Raw genomic sequence first — 21,939 nt, 5'->3', positions numbered from 1 at the left:
TGATATAAAATGAGTCAGGAGTCAGTCTGTTGGATTTGGAGTCCTGCTGTGTGTTTTTTCCCTCTGTTCTGATTACCTCACAATTCTGGTGGTTAAAAATAACACATTTTGCATGCTTATGAAGAAGCACTTGGAGAGCAGAAATGGGTTTGTTATCATCATTTACACTGTCAGAATAAAGGGTCCCGCAGAGGTACAGTTTTGTTCCTAGGGGAACAAAAAAATAGAATGTAAAGGTACACAATAGGTCCTTAGGGTATAATTATGATCCCAAAACGAGTTGTTAAGGTATGACTAGAGGTACAAAATTGTACCACTCAGGGGACCACCCCAGGGATGGCCACTTGTACCTTAAAAGGTACAGTTTTGTACCTTTCTTTCTGAGAGTGTACTTTAAAGAGAGAAACATTTGTGTGATAAAAAAAAAAGTTTATTTATTTATTTACTTATTTGTTTGTTTATTTATTTATTGGGGGGTTTCACCCCAAAACCAACAGATTTTTTAAAAGAATTAATTATACACAAATTATGTCGTTTTTTTTACTTCACTCAAGTGTTCAACTAAAATAAATAAATAAATAAATAAATTAATTAATTAATTAATAGCTGCACAAAATACAGCTGCATTAAAAACAGCTGCATTCAAGCCATACATCACCAAGTGCAATGCAAAGCGTCGGATGCAGTGGTGTAAAGCACGCCGCCACTGGACTCTAGAGCAGTGGAGACGCGTTCTCTGGAGTGACGAATCTGATGGACGAGTCTGGGTTTGGCGGTTGCCAGGAGAACGGTACTTGTCTGACTGCATTGTGCCAAGTGTAAAGTTTGGTGGAGGGGGGATTATGGTGTGGGGTTGTTTTTCAGGAGCTGGGCTTGGCCCCTTAGTTCCAGTGAAAGGAACTCTGAATGCTTCAGCATACCAAGACATTTTGGACAATTCCATGCTCCCAACTTTGTGGGAACAGTTTGGAGCTGGCCCCTTCCTCTTCCAACATGACTGTGCACCAGTGCACAAAGCAAGGTCCATAAAGACATGGATGAAAGAGTCTGGTGTGGAGGAACTTGACTGGCCTGCACAGAGTCCTGACCTCAACCCGATAGAACACCTTTGGGATGAATTAGAGCGGAGACTGAGAGCCAGGCCTTCTCGTCCAACATCAGTGTGTGACCTCACAAATGCGCTTCTGGAAGAATGGTCAAAAATTCCCATAAACACACTCCTAAACCTTGTGGACAGCCTTCCCAGAAGAGTTGAAGCTGTTATAGCTGCAAAGGGTGGACCGACGTCATATTGAACCCTATGGATTAGGAATGGGATGTCACTTAAGTTCATATGCGAGTCAAGGCAGGTGAGCGAATACTTTTGGCAATATAGTGTACATGCCTTATTCAGGTGTCAGGCAGCTTTATAGGCAGTGTCTTAAACAATCAATCAATCAATCAATCAATCAATCAATAAATAAATAAATAAATAAATAAATAAGAGTTTTTTATTTATAAAAATCCAAACAAAGGCAAATGGAGGTCAGAAAGCCTCATGATGGATGGTGATGTTTCTGTACATTGCACGGAGGCCTGTTGTGTAGCAGTGTGGAGAAACACTCCCACTGCCTGCTGAACTAATTTAATCTACTGCACCCAGACCTCTTCAAACCACTCAAATGAAATGGCAACACTCAAACACAAACAATACACTAGAAAGCCTCCATTCGCTTAAAGCCAACCATAATACACCAAAAATGTGAAATATATTAAAACCTGTGCACTAACCAGTACTGTATAAAAATCAGGCATTATCACAGTCACTTGAGTTCTGTGTCCATGTGAAATCACAGACATCCTGTAGTGAAGACTGTCACAAAGTAGATCATGTTTTATTAGATTGTATTAGATGTATTAGATTATTACACACAAAAAAACTAAAACAAAACTAAAAAAAAAAACAAATAATAATAATCCAATACTAATCTGCTGGACATAATGAATGTGTATAGCCTCTTTACTAATTATCATAATATATTGTTTTAATAGAAAATTCAGTTTACTGGACAACATATCACACGTTCATTACATTATGAATAATTTACCTCTTGAGATTATTTAAGTAATATTAATATTTTTTTAAATAATCATTTACATAACAATTTGCTACAGTCTTCTATACAAATGAGAATTTCAGTACTAAAGATTGTAGGTGTGTTACATCAGAGATGTAGATCAGGTCTATGAAGCAATCACAACAACAAAACTATTATATCTTGGTCTTCCTTTATAAAACAGTAAAGCTGTAACGTCTGCCGGACCTGCATCTATCTTTTATAAAACAGTACTAAACGACAGCATTTAAAAAAATATATTAAGCATTTGTGGATTCAAAGGCTGTTGTTTTTTTTTTTAGAATAATCTAAGAAAATCTTTTCTTAGTCATTTCTTTTTATCTATAAGGCACTACATGATTTTGTGTCACAAAAAGGCAGACAATTTGTGACAAAGTGGGTTAACGAGAGCCATAGGCAGGTTTGATAACACCACGAACGCGAGAGAAGTGAGAAACATTATATTGCCAAAAGTTTTGGGACGTCTGCCTTTACATGCACATGAATGTAATATGGAGTTGTCCCGCCCTTTGCAGCTATAACAGCTTCAACTCTTCTGGTCGGCTTTCCACAAGGTTTAGGGGTGTGTTTATGGGAATTTTTTGACCATTCCACTAGAAGCACATTTGTGAGGTCAGACACTGATGTTGGAAGAGAAGGTCTGGCTTACAGTCTCCGCTCTAATTCATCCCAAAGATCAGGTTGAGGTCAGGTGAAGTTCCTCCACACCAAACTCACTCATCTGTGTCTTTATGGACCTTGCTGGTGTACAGTCATGTTGGAACAGGAAGGGGTCATCCCCAAACTGTTCCCACAAATTTGGGAGCATGAAATTGTTCAAATTGTCTTGGTAAGAGTCTTGGTTAAGAGTTCCTTTCATTGGAACTAAAGGGCTTGAACTCAATGATTTGGAGGGGTGTCCCAAAACTTTTGGCAATATAGTGTATGATAGATGGTGACTGTGAGAGTGGAGTACAGGCAGTTACTGGGAGTGATAGTTAATGGCGGCCATGTATGCAACTGTGAATCTTCTATATTAAAAATCACACCAACATAAATATAAACGCATGATTATTCCAGCAAGATTTTTAACCACAGCCTCTAAGTATCATTCACTAGCCAAATGTCACTAGCAGACAGAAGAGAAAATGTGATAACATTTGCAGGCAAGTGAGCAATTAGTACTCCTAAGAAGAAGTTTTCTACTGCTTATGAGCTACATGTTCTTTCCCAGAATCCCCAGCTTCCAGTCACACCTATTTCCCTTATCTCTCACAGTCACGACTGTTCCAGTTTGCAGGTCGACTAACCAGACTCCCCATTATTATTAGCTTTTGAGTATATCCACTCCTTTCAGGCGACTGCCTTGTTAAGTGCCGCCTGTGCCTTTTGTCTAAAAATTCAAAACCTCTTGTCATTTGCTGTCGATTTAGTTTTTCCGGGCTTTAATTTCCCCTTTGTTTGCTTCTGTATCGTCGCCCTTTTGATGGATGCTATTGGTTTCCGTATTGATTCTATTAGTCCTGACCTTTTTGCTCCATTTCCAATTGCTCTTTTGCCTGCTGTTTTGTCTGTGCTTGTTCCATTTAACTCTGTTTTTAGCTAAAAACTGCCATCGTCTCTGTTAAGTTTGTCGGAATGTGTATACAAATGAAATCACGTTTCTAACCTTGAAAACAGAAATGTTAGAAATCAGGCTTTTTTAAGAGCTCTGGTGTACAGGAAAAAACTCTAAACGCCTGGCAGAGCCTGGTAAAAGTAGGTCAAAAACAAATAAATGAAGCTAAAAACGGCTTTATAACCCCCACACACCCACTCCGTTAAAGCTGTTTTTCTGAGAGAGCTGGTTGACCTTTTCCACTGGCTAAGCGTCTGAGAGAGCAGCACATGTTTCTAACATTTCAAACACAAAATCCAAAGCAGCTACCCTTAGGGCTTGATTTTTTCAAAAAAAATCTCCCCTCAGAAACGTGCTAATTCGCATGTGTAAATAATATTAATGTGTGGAGTTAGCAGGCATGTTGTGGGCGATTTAAAAGAATAATTGTGTAAATGATGTTGTGTGCAAGAAACGGGAGAAAACAACATTTGAATGAGGTTGAGGAATGTACTAATTGACTCTTGGAAGAGAATAATGAAACCAGCAATTAAATGTGGTGGTGAGACACACTGTAACACTGTTGAATGCAAAAGAAAACCTTTGAGAAATTGCAACAGCACAAGTTATGAAATAAATAAAGTTTGGGGGAAAGAAAAAGAAGACGCCTTTAATTGTCACATATACTGTATACTACAGCATAGAGAGATTCTTTCCTTCACATATCCCAGGTTAGGAATTTGAGAGTGTAAGGTCAGCCATGATACAGCATCCCTGGAGTTAAGATCCTCGCTCAAGGGCCAAACAGTGGCAACCTGGTAGTGCTTTGGCTTAAACCCCCAACAACAACCCAGAACTTTAACTGTTTGATGCACCACTGCTCTATACCTTGCCTGAAAGTCCACTTCCTCCAAGTGAACCTCCTACACTCTCAGAAAGAAAGGTACAAAACTGTACCTTTTAAGGTACAAGTGGCCGTCACTGGGGTGGTACCCTGAAGGGTACAATTTTGTACTTCTAGTCATACCTTTATAACTTGTTTTGGGAACATAATTGTACCCTAAGGACCTATTGTGTACCTTTAAAGGTACAATTATATTTGTTGTTCCCCTAGGAACAAAATTGTACCTCTGCGGTACCCTTTTTTTCTGACAGTGTATGAATTCACCTCTAAATCTCTTTTTAACCATTCAACAAGTCTTACCCAAGAGTGAGGGATCTACTATGGGATCATGGATAGTACAAATCACAAGACACCTAGGTTCATCCCACTTTTAACAGCTCTACAAGTACATCTGCACTCAGAAATATACAGTTTTCAACAAACACAAAGACTGACAGCTAAAATTAGAATCACCTGTGTGGTAGCAGTGGTCTGGATCTTCTTGATCTCCTTCTCCTTGCTGTCATCAGACCTCTCTGTGTCTGAGGTGGCACTGGTGGCATCTCCAGAACTCTTACCTCCAGAAGCTTCTACCTCTGGAACTATTGTCCCAGCCTGCTCATGATTCTTGGCTGCACTTTCTCCCTGACATGAGGAACCGAAAGTCCCCAATTCAGCCTGGAGTTTAAAGCAGTCCTCAAGAGCTGCTGTGCTGGAGCTTACTTCTGATCCACTGGTCATGTGCGCCAACAAACCCAAGTCACTGGTGCTGGTGCGGACTTGATGGTGCCCGCTTGCGAGAGGCAAGGGTTCAGATGGTGCAATTTTGGGCAGAAGGTTCTCAGATGGGCCAGTGCCTACTGCAGCAAAGAGAAAAGTGCTACCGCTGGGCACAGCGTCTTTATCCTCGGCTAGACTGATCAGAGGTCCTGAATTCTTGTCATCTAAGTCAGATTTGGAAACCAAGACATTGTTCACATTATTATTCAGCTTCTCTACAGCAGCTGAGTACACGTTGTCCAGGAGGGAATCGACCTCTACCAGGTTCCCGCTATCTGTGACTCCCAGGGTTTCCATGTCATCCAGCTTCACCTCCGTAGCCTCCACTTTTTCAGCCTTGATATCCACAAGCAGCTCATGAACTTCAACCTGCACACCTGACACTGTGTTCTCCAAGTTGGTTCCTTTGGATTCAGAGAGAAGGCTGCGTGTGGGGTCTGTGGTCTCAGAGTCGTCCACCTCGCTCTCAGGGGTCTGTGTTTGAGAATGGTCATCAAGCTCTAGGGTACCCTTGATGGCAGAGGCTTGGGCAGAGAGGCCAGAAATAGTACTGACTAGACCTTTCTTCCCTTTTTTGATATTCTCCTCTTCTTGCCGCTGATATTCCTCATACATCTTGGCTAAGTACTCCTTATGGGCTTCATATGTTACCTGGTAGTTGAAAAGGCAACAACAAACAACACTGAAAGTTAGTTGACATTTTAAAGCAGCTTACAATTATAAAAAGACGGGGTTCCTTGACTGATCTTTGGGTGATTAACAAATCTAGACTTTTTACTAAGTAAAAAAACACAACAAAACCACAAACAAGTCACATTTGTTAATATCACCCAGATAATAAACAATTTGCTGCCCAGATTCTGCCTTCGCTCTTCATCCTTCTGGAGATGGATCTATCATCACCCATTTCACAGCGAAAACAAAGGGACTTCTGTAGTACTGATAACTAGCTTAGAATTTTAACCTCTGACCCAAGATGCTGGGTTGTTTGGGTGGTCAACAGTTTAAACTATCCGAAATTCTTAAAGGGGATTGTTGTGTTCATCAGCAAGTTCTTCAAAGGGTTTTGCAATAACCTTTCCATCCAGAAGAGGGTGCAAAGTTAGGATTTTTAACCAGAAGAAGAAGAAGAATGACTTACTTTGGAGTGGGCTATAGACAGAGTGTCCACCCATACACGCCATCCACCCCATTCGTGCTTGATGGCATGGTAGAGCAGGATACGGAAAATGTTGTAGACCATCTCGGTTATCTTCTGCTCTTCGGAGTTCTTTGGGTTTATGTAGCCTAGTGAGAACATCCAGTCTTGCCACACCGAGCACTGGAGCAGACATCTAGGACAAGGAACATGTGACACAATAAATCAGTTTCTCAAAGAGTTCCTAAGGAAACTTTTACATCTTCATACAATTTAAGGATTTGCCATGAGGGACAATGCCAGGGCAATGATACAAGAAGTTGAATCATTTTAACCCATCTATTCTAGTTAGAAAAAAAAATTGTGTTTTTTGATCTATGTCTTTTGAAAGGTCATGCAAAGGCTAAATAAATTATATTCAGTCTGCTGGGGGGAGAAAAAAATGGCTCAGGTTTGGTTGTAAAGTCTAAGTCGATAAAATCTCAGTCATCCATATCTAAAGCTGGCAGCGTTAAACGATTCTTCATGTATCTGTCAGTCGGTTTGTGAGGACGCTCTTGGGAAGCACGGAGGTGTTGGACGGGAAGCATCGGAGTGGAAAGTGCGGGAACGTTATTTCAGAATTGCTGTCTCTAATTTTAACGACAGAGATGATGAAGTGTCATGATAATAGCCTTCGCTGCTGTCACCGCATGACTGATGGACCACTTGACACTTGACAGTGAAAAGGACACTAAACTAGATACAGCTGTCACAAGGATAAGCATTGCTTTTGACATACCCATGAATATGTGTGTGTGTGCGTGTGTGTGTGTGTGTGTGTGTGGAACTAACAATCTGTTTTAAGGAAAACATGCTGCAAATTCAAGGATGATTTAACAGCATTGGGGGGGGATTAAATATAGAACGTCAAGGGAGAATAACATCCCACTCCCTCTCTTTCTTTGTTCCATTCATCAGGTGGCTAATTGTTGCTGTTGGTGGCAAGGGAGGAAGGAGCTGAACCTCACCGTCTGTTCTCTCGGCTGTTGCTGAACAGTTTGATCATGTCGGAGAGGAAGAGGCGGCGCACCTCCATCAGCTCGGCGCTGGGTGTCGAGTTCTTCAGCAGCGTGGCCACCACCTTCAGGATCACTGAGACACAGCGACTGTTAACACTGCAGCGAAAGCCCCAGGGAAACTAAACACATCTTTACTTTTGCTCATAGTGACGCATACACAGGGCGCATGTAGAAATAAATAATTCAGGACGTTTGTATACGACACCAGAGCTTCTCATTGTCTGATATGAATTTGATGATATTTGGAAAAGACTGTAAAGATTTTGCTCATTATCAGCTGTTTAGTAAAGCAGGCTAAGCTAGCTAGCATAGCACAGTGTGATAATTCTGTAACTTGACAATTAATAATTGATTGACAATGATAATTAAGGATTTGTCCTCTGCTGAAATATTAAAGAAGGCTTAGAATCTTAGATAAGATAAATGAGTTTCAAATCAAATCAATCTGATCAACAAACAATGTCTTTGAGCTGAAGTTTTATCAAAATGATATATATATATTTTTATTATCGCAAACTCTGTGATAATTAAAGATGTTTATAAAGCTACATAAAACCTACAATAAAGCTGAAGAATGACGAATTGTGAAGCCACATTATAGCCACTCATAAATCTAGTTACAAGAAAGAAAGAAAGAAAGAAAGAAAAGCAGTGAAAAAAATGAAAGAAAGAAAAAAATTTAAATGTAAAAAAAGACAAGAAAAAAAGAAAGAATGTAAAAAATGTAGAAAGAAAGAAAGAAAGAAAGAAAGAAAGAAAGAAAGAAAGAAAGAAAGAAAAAGAAAGCACAAAAATCAAAAAGCTGCATCACAAATTTAAAGAAAAATAAACAATTTTTTTTGTCTACAAAAAATACAAAAAAATCTGTAAAAAAAAAAAAAAAAGTAAACAAACAAAGAAAGAACGATAAAGCACACAAAAAAAAACAAAAAGCTGCATCACAAGCAAGCATTTTCGGCCACAAAAATGACAAAAAAAAATGACTGAATGACTTAAATAAATAAATTATAAATATATTAATTTATTATTATTATTATTATTAATATAATATATTAATATATTAACTTCCTGTATTTCTTAAAAACCTATACAAAGAGATTACTTTAAAATAAAAAAGTTTGATTTGGACCAAACTGAGAGGAATGAAGAAGCTCATGTGCGATAAGCGCTTACTCGGGTTCTGGATCTTCACGCTAGAGTCGGGTTCGGGATGCGGTTTGTGAACAACCTGCGTACACACCTGCTCCGTCAGGATCTGAAACAGGATTCAGATTCAGATAAAAAACTGAAATAAAAGTGACTGATGATTAAGATCAGTGGGAAATATACTGTATATATATATATATATATATATATAATACGGGATGAAGAAGAAGATGCCTGGATGCATGCATTACCTCATAAAGCGTGTTGTAGGTTGTAACTGACACGGTGCTTGTGTGCAGCATGAGTCTTTCTCCCAGAAGTGTAAAAAGACTGTGTGTGTGCATGATTTCCACCTTTCTCCTACGAGACAACAAACACACACTCACTTTCTCTCTGGCTGTGTCAAGCCAACAGGAACAGGCTGAGATAGCAATCGAACGTGGTGTCAGGTAACATCAGGTTTTTTGTTTTGTTTTTTTTTCTCGTCGCAGGCGACACACAAACTAACAAATCAGCTCCCATCTCTACACACTGCTTAGAGACTCGTGCGGGGAAAAGGAGCAGCGTTCGCTGTGACAAAGCATCCGAGAAAAAATCCCATCATTCAGGCGTGCTAGCGGAATAGTACATCAGAATGCAGCAGTGCCTACAGGCGCAGTGGGACAGCTCAGACTAATGGCTGGTGCTGCTCAGCTTGCCACCTCAGCACTGAATACACTCCAGAGTCTTCAAAACACAACAGCACTACTTACTTATTGATAGCTATGCAAATGGAGATGATTTATACCGCCTGTCAGATCACGCTGGTGCAGCTTTGCACTAGAACACCAGATATATCGCTAGGTTTTAAAGCTTAACTACAGCTAATGATGGATTTCGGGACGCGGGAGGAAATTTCGTTTCGCAGGTGTATTTTACTTCGGGAAGACGCGACTGAAAAGAACCATAAAGGAATGTTAATGTTAATGTTAATGATCTGGTGCTATGTTATTATAAATAGTTCCCAAATCAGGGAGTAAACACCGCGCTCGTAAGACGCCGGCTAGGTTTACGAGCATCTTAATCACGCGAGAAGCAGCCAGGCTGCACTGGGTGGGTTGCGGTTAATGTGCAAGGAGTAATTGAGTGAATTATACTGTGGAAGAAAAGAGTAATGTGCAAATTAGGGATTATCAGGTGCTATTATTTTTTATTCAAATATACACAACACACTGGAGTTTTCCAAAAACAAGAACAAAGTAGATTTATTTGTGTATTTTATTTATTCTTTTTGTCTGATTATTTCATTCTTTGTGTATTTAGGGATGTTTCAGAAAGAAAGTTAAACCACATGATTTGTTTGTTTATTCAACTAAACAGGAATGCACTCTATTCATTTTATTTATTAATATATTTTGTTTATTTGTTTTGCTTGTTTATTTGTTTCTTGTTTTGTTATTCATTTATTCATTCATTCATTCAGTTCTGATAAATTATTTGTTTTATTTTCATTAATTAATTAATTAATCCATTCAATAATTCATTTATTTACTAGTTTATTCATATGTTTCTTTCATTCATTCATTTATTCATAGCAGATAAGCTATTTTTATTTCTTTTCATTCATTCATTCATTCAATTCTGCTTTATTTTTATTAATTGATTTATTCATTCAATTATGTATTCATTCATTTGCTCGTTTATTCATTTACTCATTCATTCATATATTAATTTCAAATAAGCTCTTTGTTTTATTTTTCATTCATTCATTTGCTCATTTATACATTCGTTTGCTCATTCATTTGTTCATTTATTCATTTCAGATAAGCTCTTCGTTTAATTTACTTTCATTCGTTCATTTATATATTCATTCATTCAACATTTATTAATTCCTTTGCTCATTTATTCATTTGTTTGTTCATTCATTCATTTATTCATTTTATATAAGCTCTTTGTTCTATTTGCTTTCATTCATTCATTCATTCATTTATTTAATTCAGATAAACGCTCTATTTTACTCATTTATCGTTTTCATTTCTGATAACTTCTTGTTGTTTTCATTAATTTGTTTGTTCGTTTAATCATCCCTACGCCATTTATCCTGGTCAGGATCCAAATGGATCTATCTATCTGTCTATCACTTCATCCATCTATCCATTTATTGATCTATTAGGAAATGTCCTGACACCGGATACGTGTGCGGTTTACTCACTTGTGCCCGAGGTGCTTGAGGAAATATCCCAACACCTTCAGTGCCTGCACTCGAATGCTCTCGCTCTTCGATGCCAGCAGTTTGTAGACCACTCTGAACAAAAAAAGACAGCATTAGCATGAACAGGACACGAGGGAAATGCAGGTGGTTAAGCAGAGCTGGGGATTTGTGATGAAGTGTCTCTGTGATTCGGTGCAAAACACAAGCAAGAAAGTCACCTGCGTGAAAGCTGTCAGATGAGATGAAAGAAATGCCAGGATAGAGGAAAAGGTGCATAATGACACGAAATTGTTTCCTAACAGCAATATCAAGCAATATGTGTGAAAGCCAACACCTCCCCAGGGGAATAACTTCATCAAATCCATTCACATTTCATTTCCCAGGCACATGGGGGAAAAGCTTGATGCTGCTTGTCAGGAACAGAATAAATATGGAAATATCCTGAACATTCTTATGGAGATGAAGGTGAATAATTCATGCGTGGTTTAGGAGACCTTCATGGTGCGAGAAAGGATTAAAGGCAGTTTAAACTCACCGGATGCCGTTCCTCTGGTCGAAGGCTGGGATCATTGAGGTGGGATGTTCTGACATCAGAGCCACGAGCAGCTGCAGAACGTCGTGGAGGTTCTCGTCCTACACATGAGCTCAGCGTTAGTAGTAGTAGAAGTAGTAGTGCATCAATACTAGTAGCAATTGTAGCTGATTATTAATAATAATAACAGTAATAGCAGTAATAGCAATAATCCTTGAAATTCTTTCTGTTCTGTTTTGATGAACACGTGCCATACACTCACTGACAGTTTCTTCGTCTGTAATTTAGAAAACCGTTTTCATAATAAACTCGCCAAACCGCCCGTGAACACACTGACCTCCAGGTCTGTTTCTGCTGACCTCTTTTGTTTGTTTCACTTTTCATCTCAGGAAATGTTGAAGAGTTTTGCTCTTCAGTCACTATCTCTGTGTGGTTCTTTGGCAAAAAGCTTCCCGAGTATCTGTAGAGGTAGCGGCAGCAGCTTCTTCTCCGAGTGAACCCAAAAACAACGGCTACTACATATACATTTCTGGCATTTGGCAGATGCCCTTACCCAGAGTGACTTACATTTGATTTGATTTTATACACCTGAGCATTTAAGGGTTAAGGGCCTTGCTCAGGGGCCCAGCAGTGGCAGCTTGGTGGGATTCAAATTCACAACCTTCCGATCAGTCCAATACCTTAACAATGAAACTATCACATCCCCGAAAGGACAATCAGTTAGTATTATTACTAATCCAGATAAGTTCTTTCTTTCTTACTAGTAATTGTAGTAGTGGTAGTGGTAGTAGAAATAGTAGTAGTTGTAGTAGTAGTGGTAGTAGTAATAGTAGTAGTGGTAGTAGTAATACTACTAGTAATATATCATTAGAAGAAGGCTTTATTATCCTCACACATTAAATTACAGCACAGTGGAACTCTTTTCTACACATATCCCAGCTTTGGAAGTTGGGGTCAAAACACAGGGGTCAGAGTGCAGGGGCAGTTATGATACAGCACTCCTGGAGCAGAGAGGGTTATAAGGGCCTTGCTCAAAGGCCCAATAGTGGCCACCCCTGACCCTTAGTAGTAGAAATAGAGAATTATTATTAGTAGGAATTGTAGTAGTACTAGTAGTAGCAATTATTTTTTATAATAATAATTATAAATAATATATTATATATAATTATTATAATTTTTACTAGCAGCAGTAGTAGTTGTAGTAATGGTAGTAGTAATACACTATTATTATTAGTAGTAGTAATTGTAGTAGAAATACAGCATAATAATTAATAGTAGTAGCAGCAATAGTGGTATTAGTAGTATTAGTAGTAGTAGTAGTAGTAGCAATACAGCATTATAATTAATAGTAGTAGCAATAGTAGTTGTAGTCCCAGAGATTAACTGATTTATTTAGACTTAAATACAGCTATCGTAGAATTAATACAGACGAAAAATTTCTTTTATTTAATAAATACATTAACATGAACAGAAGACAGACCTCAGCATTAATGCAGCAACCGATTCTGTAATGAACACTTCACTTTACTATGATAATATATTCCAGAATGCTAATTTACGTCAATGTGCCTGAATGGTGGGTTTTTAAAATTCACACAGCATTTACATTAATATCAACATTTAACCGCACGCATCACGTCAGAGCTGAATTAACCATCCATTACTTGGATTTCGACACAGATGGAAGAAACGTTTGTGGTGAATGAATGTTAACTAAATCAGTACTCATGCTAGAAAGCAAAACATTCATTCATTACTTTAATTAAAATCTGAGATCATTTAAGATAATCCACAAGTGTAAAGATTATTACGGGAGAAATAAACAATCAGGAATGGAGTAGTGGACACTTCTCTTACTGTATCAAGGAGAAAGTGAAATTTTCCCATTCTTTTTCCTCCATGCTGATTTACTGGTTTATGAAGTAGAACTGTTTTTGTCTGTATAAATTTCAGTATTTAAAATAAAATAATTATTTTTTTTACCTAAAGGTACTGAAAATGTTTTCAACTATAGTTTCCACATCTCTGATTCAAAGGTTAGGTAACTGCTTTAATAATAATAATAATAACAATAATAATAATAATAATAATAATAATAATAATAATTTTCATTATTTTAAGTTCACTCTCATGTGCTGTTGTTTCGGCATTGCCTTGTCTGCACCCCATGCCTTGTCTTCGCCCCATGCCTTGTCCCCGTCCCCTGTCCTGTGATTAGTGGGTTACCTGACTGTCTCCACCTGTTCTGTGTCAAGCCTTCATTTGGTCTGTCTAGTCAGTTCCTCTTGCCTCTTTTTCTTAGAAAGCATTTCCTTTTAGTTAAATTCTAGGCCTATTTTATTTTTCTGTGCTTCTTGGTCTTTATGCCTGCTTACACTTCCTGGTTTTGAATTCAAATTGTATTAGTCACATACAAACATTTCACTGATATTCTAATGACATGCAGTGAAATGCTTTTATATATTTATAATATACAACATATGACTGATGGCCTGAATTTAAATATGGTGAAGAATGAATGGATGGATGGATAACTGGATAGGTGGATGGATGAATAATTAGATGGGTGGATGGATGAATGAATGAATGAATGAATGAATGAATGGATGTAAGGATGGATGGATGGTTTTGACCATTTATATTTTTTGTAAGTAAATATTGAATATATATTTATGTGTAATGACAATGAAACAACAGAGTACATGAAGAGAGAGAGAGAGAGAGAGAGAGAGAGAGAGAGAATGAATGGTTGGTTGGTTGGATGGATGGATGGATGAATTAATAGATGGATGGTTTAATGAATGAATGAATGAATGAATGACAGAATGAATGAATGAATGAATTAATTAATTAATTAATGGATGGACAGATGGATGGATGAATGGATGGATAAATGACTGACTGACTGACTGACTGACTGACTGAATGAATGAATGAATGAATGAATCAATGATTGTGATAATTTTTTTAAAGAATAATTCTGAATTCCTCACAGAAATCCCCCACACTTGCGTCAGGCCCTGTAACAGTGAGGCTGTTCTGTACTGCCCTTATTTGAAACATGTCCTGATCAGACTCACCTCATTCATAGTCAGCAAATAGTTCTGTATGCTCTGTAGTTCATCCTCCTTCACTCCACGATCCTGTTGAATTAGACGCATTAGAAAACACAAATGAGAAATTGTTTAATTCATGAGAAAGCCCTACTCTGCTGGGTGACACCAGATAGACGGCTGATAAATCATTACAATATACAGATGTAGAAGAGTAAAGACAGTAGTGTGTGTGTTGAAATGTTAAGCATGAGCAGATTGTAAAAACCAGACTTGTTCATCTCGGAATTCCCAGTCGGGAACACAACAATACGGCAGCACACAGATTTCTCCTCACATCATTTTATTCTTCATTAAGTTTATAATTAGCTTTTGTGTTCAGATTAGTTTAGATGTAAAATTCATTTGTTTTCATCCAACATTTAAACAAGGCCAACTACTTATGATACCTTTTTAATGAGCAAATATCAACAAGATATATGTGTAATTTCTCATTAATTACTGTGCAATAATAATTCATTGATCATTGATCTTTTTTATATACAAAATTCGGAGACTAGACTAAAAATACGTCTTGATGCCAGTATCCGTGTTTTCTGAGCCAAAGAATTTGAACCTGTTTGCATTAAAAATAGAAAGATAGACAGACAGACAGACAGACAGACAGACAGACAGACAGACAGATAGATAGATAGATAGATAGACAGACAGACAGACAGACAGACAGACAGACAGACAGATAGATAGATAGATAGATAGATAGATAGATAGATAGATAGATAGATAGATAGATAGATAGATAGATAGATAGATAGATAGATAGATAGATAGATAGACAGATAGATAGATGTAGTCCTGGGATGAAGACAGTGCAGTTGTTATTACTATAGCAGCAGTTCTTCATGTTTCCAGCTGATTATCTGTTAAAGCACGTAGTCCTGAAAGGAAAGGAAACTGACACTTTAGGTGGGGGGTTTTTCACATGATCAGTCATTCTATCATGTCTCTAGCAGGATTATTGCTGAAAAGCATGGATTATGAAGTGCAGTGATTAGATCTAGTGCCCGGAGGCTGAGACAAGGCCAGTGTCTAGTACTTCACACCTACGGTTCTCACAGTGGAGTCCTGACAGTCTCAGGGGTCTGTGTATGTAGTGGATATAGAAAGAAGGTCTGCAATTGTCTAATATTGTACAGTGATGGAAAGCAACGATTATTAAAAATTATTACAGCTATAAGTAGCATCTACAGATGAATGCTAAGCTGTATGTTTCCTTGTTCCTGGGGTGGTACCATAAAAAGAATACATATTTTGTACTCAGAATATTTTAAAGCATACAAAACAAAGTAAATATGTAAGATACCATCCCAAGGAACAGAAAAATTATCTGACACATTACCCAACAAAAAAGTATAATAATATAGTAATATAAGTAATATTAGTTTATATAATTGTATAATATATATATATATATATATATATATATATATATATATATATATATAAATAATTATTTCATAATATAATATATAAAATATATATAAATGTGAGTAATATAAAAAATAAAATGAACAAAAATTGTAATTTACACATTGAAATAATGTGCTTAATGTTTTAATAATTTATATGAAATAAATCTGTATGACATGTAAAATGTTTTAACAGTTTAAGGATCCCTGACTGTAAAAAATAAAATTAATTAATTAATTAATTAATTAATAAAATAAAGTAATTAATTAATTTACAGCAATAATAATAATACAGCAGCCACAACAGCAACAAAAATAATAACATAATATAATAATAATAATAATAATAATAATAATAATAATAATAATGATGATGATGATGATGATGATGATGATGATGATGATAATAATAATAATACAATGGTTATGCTGAAATCAACCCTACTCTATATTACCCATCAGCCCCTGCACATCACATGCTCCAATCACCCTCACCTATACAATATTTCAGTTCCTGTGTTTCACTGTGTCTTTGTCAAGCTTGTGTCAATGTCACATATTATTTGTCGCTTCGCTTCCTATAACCTTGTTCTTAGTCCGCATGTTTTGTTATTTTGTTGGAGTTTCACTGCTTTGAAATAAGTCTGCATCCGCAGCCATCGCCTCGATGATTACCTGACAAGGCCAAGTGACCTTGTTCAGCTTAAACGATTTCCTGAGCCAAAATATGCTCAGAGATTGAATACATTTTCAACAGTTTCAGAAACTAAAACATCAAGCTTCCTGTCTAGAATCTGTCTTGTCCTTTCACATTTTTTGAAGCCCAGAGAAAGAGAGCATGGAAGAAGCGCAACAAGGAGACGTCCTATTGAAAAAATGATGCTGAGTGAGAGAGAAGCGAGTCCTGAGCTTACCTTCAGGATGAGCTGCTTGAGGAAGAGTAGCATGAAGGCCCTCAGTGAGATGATCTCCTTTTGAGAAGGACGTGGTCCATCTGTTAATGCAGAAAGAGCATCGGCTCACACGGAGCAAGAAAAATGGAGCTTATGTTTCATTCATATTCCAGCTGGGATGCTTTCACGGTGCTGTCTGGTACCCAGTGTTCCCACAATCCTGACAGGGCCTCATTAATGCCAATATCACTGTCAATATCTGTCTAAATATCTGCAGCACACAACTCAGAATAAATTACATTCCCAAATCCTTCCATCCATTTCCTGCCATACAGCTTGGAAGAAAATAGTCATACTGATATTACAGTAAAAAACAAGGATGCCTGAGAATCTGCAATATATTTGGGTGTTTTGTCATTAAACATGATCAGGAAGCATCAGCATTCACAGGAAGAGAGCATTTCACTGACATCCATCTAGTCTGGTGAGGAAGGTGAGATTATGTTTCTCAGACACCACTCATGAAACTATATAATAACTTCTGAAGACCAGAAAAGTTCATAAACGTCCATAAAAGTTTTTAATACGTATTCAAAGGTTTTTTTTTCTTGCCAGAATCCAGCATATGGAAGGCGACTATTAAGGTGTTCAAAATTATTTAAGTCAATTAATTTAATTTTATTTTATTTTATTTTATTAAATTTTATTTCATTTAGTTTCATTTCATTTAATGTTTTATTTTATTTCACATTGTTTAATTTAATTTAATTTAATTTAATTGAATTTAATTGAATTTAATTTAATTTAATTTAATTTAATTTAATTTAATTTAATTTAATTTAATTTAGGGCTTTTAACGATGTATATTGCAGCTTTAAAGAAATATAAAAATATAGAATAAAATGACAAAGTTTGACATTAAATTAATATTTAAAGTGTTTGGTTTTAAACATAACCATATTATAGGTTTTAAACTATAAATATAAACACTATACTATATATTATACTATAAAGTTTGCTTTTTTTATTTATTTTCTTTATATTAACTCTATTATTATATCCTATAAAACATCTGATGGAAAATAAGAAGTCATTCTTTATTGCAGAATAAATAACAATATAAAACATTAAATCCCCTTTAGCTTATGTTAACTTATTTCCTTTCTTTAACTTCAGTTGCCATGAAGCTTTTTGTATAATGAGCTCAAGCTTTCAAGAATTAAATGTAAAGCAAATAAACTTAAATTGAATTAAATTAAAGGGATCCATTGTCTTGACTATTTGTTGTTGAGTTGAAACAAAAGTTCTCTTCACATTGAAATTATTCCCATGTTTAATGAGGCAGGTGAACTTTCGTTTCGAAGTTTAGCCAACTGGAAATGTCTTACAGTCTTACACTTCTGAACCAGACGCACTGTGGAACTTTCCTGAAAGCTTTTTTCATTCTATTCCGTCTGTCTAGTACAGACTGACTACGCAATCTTGCGCAATTTCAAGGTAATGATGTCTTTTATAAAATGAAGAAATTGTTATTTAAGCTCCATTTGACAGCATTAGCCTTCTAATAACATTCCAGCAGATTTACTTTAGCATTTTAATATTTTTTTTTCCGAAGAAAACACAAGAAAATAATAGTCTAACTTTTAGTAAGCTTGGGAATTCAAGACTTTTATGGAGCTGAATAATATCATATCTTTTTACCCTCCATAATACACACAGAAGTGCAGAGAACCAATCAAAATGCAGCATTCAAGATCCTGAATCTTGTAGAGAGAAAAGTATTAAAAAAAATAAATTAGCTGCTTTATTTCTCAGAAGCATTTCTCGTGCATAGAATGGTACTATCAGGGGTACGATTATTAAATATTTTACTTTGAAAGGTCTAGATAGTGTAAAATATCTATAATGTATTACCCTCGGTGCTAATTATAGGTATAAGAGTGGTCCATGCGGCCCGGTGATATATACCTTAAATCAAAAGAAAAACTTCTTTCATACAACCGTGTAATAGACACAAAGGAAAACTGAGTGATGACACAGAAATGCAGAGTGAAGAGATAATTTTATATCTATAAAGTAAGAGCAGGTACAGATATTAATTCTACCCTAATCTCTAATATTAAACTTCATATCTTCTCACACAAGTTGGACCTCGTCTGCGTGACCAAACACCCCGAAATTCACTAGAATTTATACGACTACATTTGGATGAGGATGAACTTGAGGATAACGTTGGTACCAAGATACAAAATCCAGCTCTCGCTTGATTGAATTTAAACAAATATCGCAAAAGATTAGGTCAAAAAAGCCTAACATGGATAGGATAGGTCCAGCCTGTATGTCACTGTCCAGTTCTCCATCTACAAGATCATTCATTCATTACCAGTAAGCACTTATTCCTCGTCAAATATCCATGATCTGAAGTCTGGAATTCCTGGAGTGTATCCCAGGAACACAGAGGTGAAGGTGTGAATACACCCTAAATAGGATAACGGTCCATTTCAGGGCTCACACACTCATTCACACACAGCCAGGTAGCTAAATTGCTATGTTTTCTAAAAGTAACCACAGAAACCTAGAGGAACTCCATATGGACTTGTAACCTGAGCTGAAGATCGAACCGGAGACCCTGGAGCTGTGATGTGTCAACTTTATACGACACCGTATGAGATGAGATTATCTAAATAAAGAAAGACGGTGCGGTTTAATATGATGGCGAATGTATCGACGAAGCGTCAGATGAATCGGAGAATCTGAATGACTGAGAGTTAGGAGCTGGACACAAGAGCTCGTTCATTTCAGTGCTGTCTTCAAGCATTAGGCTCTATTTTTCTTCCTAATTATGTTTGTGTGTGTGTGTGAGTGTGTGTGTGTGTGTGTGTGTGTGTGTGTGTGAGAGAGAGAGGAAGAGAGAGAGAGAGAGAGAGAGAGAGAGCAGATGAGATTGTAGGCTGTCAAATCGGATAACTGATGCCAAAAGTAGTGATCAATACAATCTCAGTTCTATTCATTATACAGAGTGAGAGAGAGCGAGGCATCAAGAAAGTTCAAAGTTTATGCATATACAATATACTTAAAAGTTTTCTAAATCATTCACAGTGATCTGGGTGAGCTTTCCAGAAATCCATTTTCTTTAAATATTCTATAGATATTAAAACACTGAGGTAATAAACACTAACCATGTGATGCTGTGATACAATCTCATAGCATCATTACTGTTACTGCCTGAAGATGATTATTTATCTAACAACAGCATGCTCTGAAAGTGTTTTACTCTTCATAAATCACTGCAATTTAACAGTCCAGGTCCATTTCAGGTCCTCTAAACCGAATGGACGAGCAGCATTCTAAGAGTGCTCACATTTCTGGCATACGCCCTTATCCAGAGCCGATTTTACAGGAGGTTCCGTTAACAGGATCGTATACAGTAAATCAATGCGACGCTAGCTTGTAAGCTGGTTAAAGTGCTATAAACCCTAACCCTAACCCTAGAGGAGCAAAGATTAACAGAATATTCAGCTTTATTTACTTCTCTTCTACAGAACTATTCTTCTGTATAACAGCAATATCACACAGAAATGTCTGATTATACGGAATATCGGCACGTCTGTGATCGCTCACGTGACTGCTTAATTATTTCCAACGATCCGGGCGAAACAACCAAAAATCAAAGTATAAAAAAAAAGAATAGGCAATAATGAGACAAACAATTAGCAAACATTTAAGAGGCAAAATAACAATGGAAAGAAAGTTTAGAGTCACAGTTTAGAGTCAACTAACGACTAGCATGTGTCTTCGCTATGCGTTTGTGAAGACATTTTAACACAGTGTGTGATTACAGTGTGTGTGTTACTCAATAATCTGGACTCACATGATCTGGTTTCGACTGCGCTGGTGAGTTCGGGAAAATTCTCTAAGCTCATGGACTGCTGTGGATTGAACCACTTGGAGACCATCACGCCGTCTCTGAACTGCTGTTGCATCAGTCAGCTTTCAGCAGGAAAGAATTAGTGCTATAATGAACTCAGGAGCTACACTGACCTATTAGTTCCTCAACAGCTCTTAGAAAGGACATTATCAACAGTTACATTATTTACTGTCCAGTGTCACCCAAATGAGGATGAGCTTCCCTTCCGAGCCTGGTTCCTCTCAAGGTTTCTTCCTCATATCATCTCAGGGAGTTTTTCCTCACCACCTCAGGCTTGTTCTCATTAGGAATAAATTTTAGGGATAAATAGTAACTTAACTATTAACTTTATCATGTCCATTGGTAAAAGCGCTATACAAATAAATTGGCTGTGGCACACCACGACATTAGGAGAACAAGAATTTTAATACACGTACAAATTCGGAACATATTTCAGACCTGTAGTTTAGTATAAAATGGGACGTGTGAAAGGGGCCACCACGCACATAATGCTGTGATCTTCTGCTTTAAGGCACTCTGAGTTATAGAACTGGAGACGAAATTGGCTTCTGTGTTACAGTGATGCATGTGTTTAATTTGAAGATAGTGCTGAGTACCAGGGTGCATTGAAAGCAAGAGAGAGAGAGAGAGAGACTCCATTTCCAGACAGAATTGTTCCTCTCTTAAGCGCCTGTCTTTGTTGCACTAATTGAACACTTTATTATGGTCCGGCGCTGTCTCTTCCCTTCACCATTCCTCACAGGAGAAGACAAAAGGGACCAACAAGTGGGAGATAAATCAATGTAAAACTGCCTGATTGGAGAATCACCTACTTAGCAGGCGAGGGATAAATTTTTCTACAAATTCTTCTATACTTCAGCAAGTCTCCACTTAGTGTCTTTGTGTCCTGTGAGATATCTGCTGCTGCTGACACAATGCGCTCATGTTGGCATATGTGTGTGTCTGTGTGTGTGTGTGTGTTTATTCATCGTCAAATGGCATAATGTAGGCTGCTTTTATGCGCTACATTTTTAATTAACTCTAAGAACGACAAGGCAATTTGAAGGTATTTTCTCGCTCAGTCTCGTGTTTCATTACTCTCTCTCAGACGTTGCTCTTCCCACTTCCCACTCAGAGACCTTTTTCAGTCTTACTGCCATTATTTCCATTAATCACTTCTAAAAAATACGGTT

The 21,939-nt window shown here is 37.1% G+C and overlaps 1 protein-coding gene across 1 annotated transcript in view; it reads right to left on the bottom strand.

Moving 5' to 3' along the window:
• Window positions 1-21,939, bottom strand: part of nbeab (neurobeachin b) — a 451,655-nt gene that overhangs the window by 260,880 nt on the left and 168,836 nt on the right. The window contains exons 14-22 of the mRNA XM_058413684.1: window positions 16,861-16,940; window positions 14,505-14,567; window positions 11,428-11,525; window positions 10,893-10,985; window positions 8,953-9,061; window positions 8,729-8,810; window positions 7,505-7,628; window positions 6,498-6,690; window positions 5,051-6,007 (exon numbers count right to left, since the gene is read on the bottom strand). Coding sequence (XP_058269667.1) covers window positions 5,051-6,007; window positions 6,498-6,690; window positions 7,505-7,628; window positions 8,729-8,810; window positions 8,953-9,061; window positions 10,893-10,985; window positions 11,428-11,525; window positions 14,505-14,567; window positions 16,861-16,940 — 1,799 coding nt within the window. The remainder of the gene's footprint in view (window positions 1-5,050; window positions 6,008-6,497; window positions 6,691-7,504; window positions 7,629-8,728; window positions 8,811-8,952; window positions 9,062-10,892; window positions 10,986-11,427; window positions 11,526-14,504; window positions 14,568-16,860; window positions 16,941-21,939) is intronic.

This window comes from Hemibagrus wyckioides, linkage group LG17, assembly GCF_019097595.1.
Source record: "Hemibagrus wyckioides isolate EC202008001 linkage group LG17, SWU_Hwy_1.0, whole genome shotgun sequence".
Lineage (NCBI taxonomy): Eukaryota > Metazoa > Chordata > Actinopteri > Siluriformes > Bagridae > Hemibagrus > Hemibagrus wyckioides.
Note: the sequence above shows the minus strand (reverse complement) of the source record. Positions and strands in the feature narration are given on the sequence as shown.